General features: G+C 46.9%; 1 protein-coding gene across 1 annotated transcript in view; it reads left to right on the top strand.

The window, feature by feature from the left end:
• Positions 1-7,287, top strand: part of LOC123503658 (T-box protein H15-like) — a 78,171-nt gene extending 70,884 nt beyond the window's left edge. The window contains 2 exon segments of the mRNA XM_045253608.1: positions 5,496-5,546; positions 5,548-7,287. Coding sequence (XP_045109543.1) covers positions 5,496-5,546; positions 5,548-6,073 — 577 coding nt within the window. The 3' untranslated portion in view covers positions 6,074-7,287.
• The last annotated feature ends 1,970 nt before the right edge of the window (positions 7,288-9,257 follow it).

Below are 9,257 nucleotides of genomic sequence, written 5' to 3'. Positions count from 1 at the left end.
TCAATTTGCAGCAGCTTCTTTTTTATCGCTATATATAAAAAATAAAAATACCAAGGATTATTTACGTGGTCACTTCATCAATAAAAAGGTAATCAAAATAAAGGGAACCTACCTGGCTGATCATTAAGGCATACCTGCAAAAATTGACGGAATAAAAGGGTTATCATCTTCCTCTTCTTCCTCATTCTCCTCCCGAAGTGCCACGCAAATGTCTAAAACTTTGTTGTGGTTTGGCTATTCTTTATCCTTGAATCAGCGTTTTCTCTATTTCCTTTCCTTCTGTTTTTTCTGATTTCTCTCTTTTTTTTATCTCTACTGCCGTACACAAAGCACAAAGCATCACAGTTTTGTAGGAGGCAACGCGTCTATTGTTGCTTGTACACTTGTTTCGTTGTGTTTTTCTCATTCATATCCACTGTATCTATGTATCTTTAGCTATTTTCTCCTTTATTACAATGTATCTCTTATTTTAGACGAATACCAAAAGTTTCACGGTGGCAATAAGTCTGCTGCTGTTTGTTCTTCCTTTGTGTCCCTTTACGTTCCTTCTCCTCAATCATATCCTCTGTATCTATGTATCTCTATTCTCTCCTTTTATTCTCCTATAAATCTCACTTTAAATGAACAGGAATAGTTTTTATAGTGGCAAAAAGTATGCAGCTGTTTGTTCTTCACTTAGTTTCCTTTGTGTTCCTCCTCCTTTTCCTCCTCCTTCATCTCCTCCTGACAGGCTGCAAGTGATATCAGTCTTCAGGCCAAGCATCTATCGGGTGTCTTGCTGGCTGAAGGAGAGAAGACAGCTTAAATATATACATACTCCATCTTACTCCTCTTTTTTCTTCAATATTTTCATTTATCTATACCTTTTTTTTTTCCTGCCTTCCTCCGCCACTCGCGTCTCTAAAGTACAACCCGTTTCAGTGAAGGGAAGCGAGGGCGATGGATGGCTGATAATGCTTTGCCGCTAACTTATTATTAGTGGGAGTGAAGCATTAGAGTTACTACTTACCGGCCCAGTCCCCCTCCCCCCTCTCTCTCTCTCTCTCTCTCTCTCTCTCTCTCTCTCTCTTCTTCTTCTTCTTCTTCTTCTTTACCTTTTTTTCTTCTTCCTATTCTCTTCCTCATTTCTTTCCTTTCCTTGTCATTTTTGTTGTTTTATTTCGGTTACTAAAAGTAAAAATACGGGACGAGAGAGAGAGAGAGAGAGAGAGAGAGAGAGAGAGAGAGAGAGAGAGAGAGAGAGAGAGAGAGAGAGAGCCAACGCGCAGTCTTTCACCCTCCTATTAATTCAGCCACACTCGACTAAAAGTTTTCACACAAGAGAAAGAGAGGAGAGATTCTTCCACGATTTTCAAGACGTAATTTGACTCAGTGATGAAATGCGCTCGGCTTCCCTCCTCCTCCTCCTCCTCCTCCTCCTCCTCCTCCTCCTCCTTCTCTTCCTCCTCATCCACGGTCCAGGTAAGGTAACCGCAGGTGTGTTGGGGATAATTAACATCTACGGCGGTACATTTTTCAAGGGCCTCGTCACGACCTGAAGGGAGGAGGAGGAGGAGGAGGAGGAGGAGGAGGAGGAGGAGGAGGAGGAGGAGGAGGAGGAGGAGGAGGAGGAGGAGGGGGGAAGTCTTCAACTATTAATAATTCGCATGTGAGATTCATCTCCTCGAAGATGAGACTTGTCGTGTGTTGCCTTGTCTACACACACACACACACACACACACGACGCCCCTACAAACCGCTGGGTGCACACATGGGTTGGGGGAAGTGGGGGAAGGGGCTGGATAGCGGTGTGGGGGGTGGCGGGTGATGGAGGAGTGGGGGGGGAGGCTGGTGCGTTTTTCAAGGGTCGTGTGTAATCAGCCTCAGCGGCACCCCTTATGAAGCGTCCGAGGTGTTGAAGGTATCTGATGTTCACAGCCGCTGCCCCTCCTCCCTGACACGGGCTGCGGCGGCGCGAGAAGCAACCTTTTTGACAGGTCGTAATTAACAGCCAATCACGTCCAAGGCTGCTTCTCCCACCATTGACACTCAGAGGTAGGCGCTGCCGGAGTGGAGCCGCCGTCGCTAGGCGCTGCAGGGCCTCGCGAGGGGGTCAGACGAGCCGCCAAAAGCCGTGAGTTATTGTACATGAGGCGCGGATCGGACACTGCCACGGGGCCGCCCAGGGAAGACGATGGTAACATTCAATTAACTTCAGGTTAGAGAATGGATCACTCACCCTCCTCCTCCTCCTCCTTCTCCTCCTCTTCCTCCTTCTCTTCCTCAGCCGCCGCTGCCGCCGCCGCCACACGCAGGTGAGACTCCGGTTATCTAATGGCCACGTACGCGCAGGAGACTCCTAATTTAATCTCCGGTGTCTATATACTTACAGGCCGACTTTTAACATTATTTAATTTGATAGAGAACGTTTTGATCGAGCTGATTGCAGTAATACGGGACTAACGACAGGTTGCTGCCAGCCATGCAGATGAGACCGCGAGGAGGAGGAGGAGGAGGGAGAATGAGGATCCGGGAGCTACAAGATTTTTTTTTTTATCTTTTATTTTTGTGGGAAGAAGCAAGTGAATGTGACGATTAAAATGCACTTCTTTCAAGCGACGGACTTTAGTAGACAGGTTCGCAGGGATGACGAAGAGAAGGAGGAGGAGGAGGAGGAGGAGGAGGAGGAGGAGGAGGAGGAGGAGGAGGAGGAGGAGGAGGAGGAGGAGGAGGAGGAGGAGGAGGAGGAGGATATAAGTATCTCATTTGTTTGGGTCAGTGTGATGAATGCCTGGGAGCGTCGAGAGCAAGGCGAATAAAATAAGTAATTCCCGCCTGCCGGTAACTGGAACAGATGGCGTGTTGTGCTGTGTGTCCCCTCGAGGCGGCGATCATTGGCAAGCTATTTGTTCCTCTCTCCTCAGCGGTAACCAAAAGTGACAGCCCTTTCCTCTGAGGCGAAGATGAGGAGGAGGAGGAGGAGGAGGAGGAGGAGGAGGAGGAGGAGGAGGAGGAGGAGGAGGAGGAGGAGGAGGAAAGAAGACTGCATCCAACCACCCACCCACCGTATTGAATTTTGTTTTATATTTCGTTTTCTCTGTCCACTTATTTTTCTAGCACGAAGCTTTGCACCTCCTCTCCCGACTCGCCAACCTGCTCGCTGACTTATATTGTAGAAAGACGACTACCACCAGATCTCAAAGCAGCAAATTAGGAGATAATTAAAGCCACTCCCAGTATAACATTGAGAAAAATATAGAAAAACTCATACTTTTCATGAGATGGAGGGAGGAAGAGGAGAGAAAATAGAAATAACCCTGATTTTCTTTACACTAACACCAGAGAGAGAGAGAGAGAGAGAGAGAGAGAGAGAGAGAGAGAGAGAGAGAGAGAGAGAGAGAGAGAGAGAGAGAGAGAGAGAGAGAGAGAGAGAGAGAGAGAGAGAGAGAGAGAGAGAGAGAGAGAGAGAGAGAGACGGTGTAGTGGTTATATCAATAAAAACAAAAGTTGCCTGATGAATGCACACCTGAACCCAACAATTACCTGCACGGAACGCGGCCCGCACTAAACAAACACTCGACACACACTTTTCCCTCATCGCAAATGTAATTCCTCACACTCGTCCAGCCTTACCCTCCACTTCAACCTCCCTGAACCCAACACGCTTAGAAAAAAGAAAAAAAAAACACAATAAACATCCCTCCTAAACAATAAACATCAACCCTCTTCCTCCTCCTCCTCCTCCTTCTTTCACCCTTGACGCCTAACCACCACCACCACCACCAGCACAACCCTGAGACACCTCGCTATTGGGTTTTGAAGGAGAAGAAAGGCGGTAATGTGAGGGACGCCCATCGCGGAATACACGTTGATAACCGGTGATGTCAGGCTCGCCGCACGGTCTGGCTAACGAGAGAGCGGTGGAGGGGTGGAGGAAAAGGAGGAGCGTTCGATGTATAGACAGAGGGATGGATGGTGGGATGAAAAGAGTAGAGTCATGTGCGGTGTCTCAAGTTTCCACTGTTATTCCCAAGCACACGCGGGCGATGGTGTTTGTGGTAACCTAACTCGATCTTCCCTTGCTGCTGCCGCTGCTCCTCCTCCTCCTCCTCCTCTTCTTCTTCTTCCTCCTTCTATTTCTGTTTATCATCTGTTCTTCTTCAACTATCTCCTCCCCATAAGTCATTTCCTCCGTCTCTTTTTTTTATTCTTCGTGTATTTTTGCTTCTCCTCCTCCTCCTCCTCTTCGTTCACCTCCTTTTCCTGCTTTCCTTACTTTTCTTTTTTCTTGTTACTCTTTTCTTTTATATCTCGTCATTCATGTATAATTTCTTCTTCTTCTTCTTCTTCTTCTTCTTCTTCTTCTTCTTCTTCTTCTCTTCTTCTTCCTCCTCCTCCTCCATTTCATTCCGTTTATTCTTGCTCTAAGTTCTCGTTTTATTATCCCTCCTCTTATCACTCCTTCCATCTTCTATTATATTCCAATTTCCTCTTGGCCACACACACCCACACTCCACACACACACACACACACACACACACACACACACACACACACACACACACACACACACAGATCTTCCTCCTCCTCTTTAAATGACGCGAATCAAGAACTAACACACATATACACACACACACACAAAAAAAAAAAAAAAAAAAAAAAAATAATAGCACAACATAAGTACGGACGATGGTAAAATATAGTGTTTATCATGAACCATCACCAGGTGTATTTTATTCTCCTGCTGCTGCTGTTCCCTTTCACCTGCCCTGCGGAGCGGTACATGCATCATACCATAACCTCCCAACTCCCCTTTCCCCATTGTCTTCCCTATCCCCATCCCCTATCCTGACTCTCCTCCCCCCTTGTCTCTCCACTCCGTTTCCCACCAGGATCTATCAGTAATTTACCAGCCCCTCCCCTCTACTGAGTCGCATTCACAACTTACTGCTTCTCATCTATCTAAATCCACGAGATTTGAGTTAAGCATGCAAAAGCTCATTCGTCTCTCTCTCTCTCTCTCTCTCTCTCTCTCTCTCTCTCACGTATACGGAAGCGCTGTACCAGTTTGATGAAGGCGATAGCGAAGTGGGCGGCCAGCAGAGCTCTGCGGTGGTGGCTGCCGCCTGGCCCACCCGGTAATGACGGCCGCCCCTTCCTGCCCGCCTTCTAATTTTCCAAGATGATCCATCAAAAACGAGGCATTTTCTGTGGTGGGATTTCATTTGAGCAAACGTGCCTGACGGGTCTCTCTAGGCGGCGATGATGGTAATATCCGCGTCGTAATTAAGGAACACATGTCGGGTGTGTGTGTGTGTGTGTGTGTGTGTGTGTGTGTGTGTGTGTGTGTGTGTGTGTGTGTGTGTGTGTGTGTGTGTGTGTGTGTGTGTGTATGTCCAGAGGGGGTCAAGTTTCAATAATGTTATTCTTGGGCATCACTCTCATGTCTGTCCCTTGCCTTCCCTCACGCTCTGTCTGCGTCAGGTCTGAGGCTCACCCTGCCTTTTCCTCCCCAGAGACACGATGGAGTCCATGCTGGTAGACCCCCGCTATCTGGGCGCGCCGCTGCGGTTACATGGAGCTGGATGCCGAGAACAATAACCTCCTGGAGAAGGCGCGGGCGCAGCTCATGTGGGACCGTCTTGCCGCCATTACAGCGCCACCAGGAGCTTCTGGTACCACGCCGCAGGTTGCAGCTGCAGCAGCAGCCGCAGCAGCTGGCCTCTTGCCACATTCTATGCCGCAGCTGTATACCCTCAACCCATCTCGCGGGAACCCTTCGCCTTCCCCGCTGCCGCTGCCCGCCCACCTGTGGACTCAGTGGACGGCGCTGCATGGCCTCGGGGCTCCGGGCCCCACGCTGTCCCACCTCACGGCACCCCACACCTCCACTGCCACCCACCTCTCTCACTCGGCACTCTCTGCTGCGCCTTCCTCTTCCTCGCCCTCAGTGTCGCAAGCGGCGGCGGCGGCAGCCCTCACGCGACCGCTCTTCCCAGCGCCGCTCAACCTCCATCGGTACTCACCCTACTTCCTGCCTAAGACCTCGCCCTCAGATCCAAGGGAACACGCCCTCCCAGACCACCAGTCCTAGAGACAGTGGCAGTGTCGGTGGCGGGACAGGCGGCTGCTCGAGGGCCGTGGTGACGCGCCAGACCGCAGAACCAATACATTACTTCCCCATCCAGTGCCCGCAGGTGCCTCAGCTCCTGAACACTTTTTATTTAACCGTATGTGATAACCAGACCGATCTAAATGTTCCAGCGCGAGTGTGGCCAGCAAGGAGTGAGTTAGTGTAGCACGCCTCCCTCGTGACGTGACTAGCGGGCCTGCAGGAGCTGGTGGCAAGAGACAACACGGTACAACAACACAGACGTACAAAGTTTTTTCTTTACCCACTGAACCACGTCTGCGGCCGCCAGATGTGTGCCAGTGAACCTTAAAGAGTTCCTTCCTGTCCCTCACGACCACAAGGCACGTACAGAATGAGAGAGAGAAAAAAGAACATTGCTTTCCCTGCCTTTCCCCGCCTCCCTTCACACCTGGCGTCCGAGGAGGCCCAGGTGAGCTGCACGGCTGACAAGGAGGGACAGCGGGAGGGAAGGAGCGAGTGCCGTACACGTGATGGAGTGAGTGAGCGACAAAGAAAACGATGGAACAATTTCCTTGTGATCGTGGACATGAACGCTGACGCAAGCACTGTGTGAGGCGGAGGGTCGCTTTTCCTTCCTGGAGGACGCTAAGACCCCTGTGTGTGTGTGTGTGTGTGTGTGTGTGTGTGTGTGTGTGTGTGTGTGTGTGTGTGTGTGTGTGTGTGTGTGTGTGTGTGTGTGTGTGTGTGTGTGTGCCGCGATGTCAGAGGAGAGGCTAATTTCTCCCAACTCTAGACTCCTTTTTCCCTTCACCTCTCTCGGCGCCCCTTTCCCTGACGAAGGGCAGCCTTACGGTGGACGTAGGGCACCTCAACAACGGTTCCGAGATATCCCCACATGTCGTCTCCTCCTCCTCCTCCTCCGAGACACTGGAAACAAACACCGTAGAGTCCTCTCATGATTCCAGGACACTGAACTCAGGGCCAAAGACTGAACTTCTTAGCCTTTGTTGAGAGAGAGAGAGAGAGAGAGAGAGAGAGAGAGAGAGAGAGAGAGAGAGAGAGAGAGAGAGAGAGAGAGAGAGAGAGAGAGAGAGAGAGAGAGAGAGAGAGAGAGAGAGAGAGAGAGAGAGAGAGTTAAACAGCACAATATCTCACTCAGTTGTTGTTTTATCTATCATTCTTTCTGTTCTTTGTTAATAAAATCTGCTATCATCTTTATGACTTACCTTCACTCTGCTTTAACCCCTTCAGTACCAGGACGCGTTTTTATATTCGTTCTGTTTACTATTCGGCGATTTCATAAAGCTTAAGAAACTCATGTCGGGGTTAGAATAGTGAAGACTCTGGCCATTAATCTTCTGACCTCCATAGACACTAACTAATGTGTATAAAATCGTCAAATCATACTCAAAACTCGTAGTAAAAATGCGTCCCAGTACTGAAAGGGTTAGGCACCATGACGCACTAATGAGGAGGGAGGAAAGTGAGGAGGTGAAGGATGATAAAAGGGAAAAGAGAAAGGTAGTTTTTCCTTTTTTTAATACATGAAAACTAACGGAAGAATGAAAATAGAATGGAAAAGAGAAATAGAATTAATCAGTCCATTTTATCGTTTGTCAGTCTCAAAATAAAAAATAAATAATAAAAAACAAGGCCAAACTTAAATATAAAAAAAAACAACAGTTATTTGTTTCTTTCCTATCATTATTTTTCTTCCTTCCTTCCTTTTCTTTCCCGCGTTGTTGTTGTTGTTGTTGTTTGAAATGGTGATAAAGGTGGCAGTGGTGTTGGTGGTGATGGAGGTTGTGGTGAGAGTGGTTCTGTGGTTCGAGACATGACACCCCAGCACTGATAATCTCCCGAGTGCCTTGTCCTTCAGTAGTACCAGTGCCAAAGGTGATGAGAGTGGTGGTGATGACAAGGAGGAGGAGGGAGATGATGGTGATGATAGTGGTGGGAATGGTGATGAGTTAGGTAATGGTGAAGATATGATAGTAGAGATGACGATGGTGTATATTATATTCTCTCTCTCTCTCTCTCTCTTTCTCATCCACTCATTTATTCTTTTGTTTGTTTATTTGTTTGTTTGTTTGTTTGTTCAGTTTCCTTTCGTAATTTTTGGTTGTTTTTGTGAACGAGTTTCCCTGTTATATATGTATGTATGTATGTATGTATGTATGTATGTATGTATGTATGTATGTTTATGTACATATATAAAAACAATGTCATGAAGGAGGAAAATAATTGGCGTGAGAGAGAGAGAGAGAGAGAGAGAGAGAGAGAGAGAGAGAGAGAGAGAGAGAGAGAGAGAGAGAGAGAGAGAGAGAGAGAGAGGATGACTGATAAGTGATAATGTTGTAATAATAATAACATTAATAACTATGGTGAAAAAAACAAATGTAACTTGTACATATGATTGTAAATATAACGATACGCGAATACATTTCTTTTGTTCACTTCCCTGTTCATAATTTCCGTTACGTCTGTACTAGTTATAACAAATAGCGCGGTGGTGATGTCTTTCTACGTATTTATTACACAACTCTTCTGTAGAATGTTATATATATATGAAACATTATTTTTTATCCTACCATGTGTGTGTATATATGTGTTTAATTTCTCCGACTTACAATGATCTTTATTTTTTTTCTCATATTTTTTTCCGTAAATTATTTTGTCACTACGGAAGCGAAGAGAAGTGTTGACCATGTTGATATCAGCTGTACATATTAACCAGGTGACCAATACATGTGATCCAAGTTTCCAAGTAGATTTATTTTGATTATCCTATACTCATTCCTTTGTGTGACTGCGAACAAAGTCTGCCTGGCCTGGGAGTATGGGTTTGATTGCTGTAACGTGTTTATCCAGCAGACGAGAAGCTGTGGTCTTGCAAGGAGACTAACAAGAATATCAACACACCTCAAATTAAATAGCCCACCACTCTTGCTTCTTATTTTGGTTTTACTGGGGATGGTCCTTGAGTTTTTTTTAATCTATTTATTTTATTCCATTAGGCGTTACAATGTATACATAAAAGCCTGTCCTTCCCTTACTTTTTCTATATCCACCACTAATACTGCACTGAACGCACACCACTGATAAGGTTGACATTTAAACGCTATTACGACTGCTGAGCTAAAGGTTAACTCAAACAAGGGTGTAGTGTGAAGCCACATAACAC

The sequence above is a fragment of the Portunus trituberculatus genome, chromosome 14, assembly GCF_017591435.1.
Source record: "Portunus trituberculatus isolate SZX2019 chromosome 14, ASM1759143v1, whole genome shotgun sequence".
NCBI lineage: Eukaryota > Metazoa > Arthropoda > Malacostraca > Decapoda > Portunidae > Portunus > Portunus trituberculatus.
Note: the sequence above shows the minus strand (reverse complement) of the source record. Positions and strands in the feature narration are given on the sequence as shown.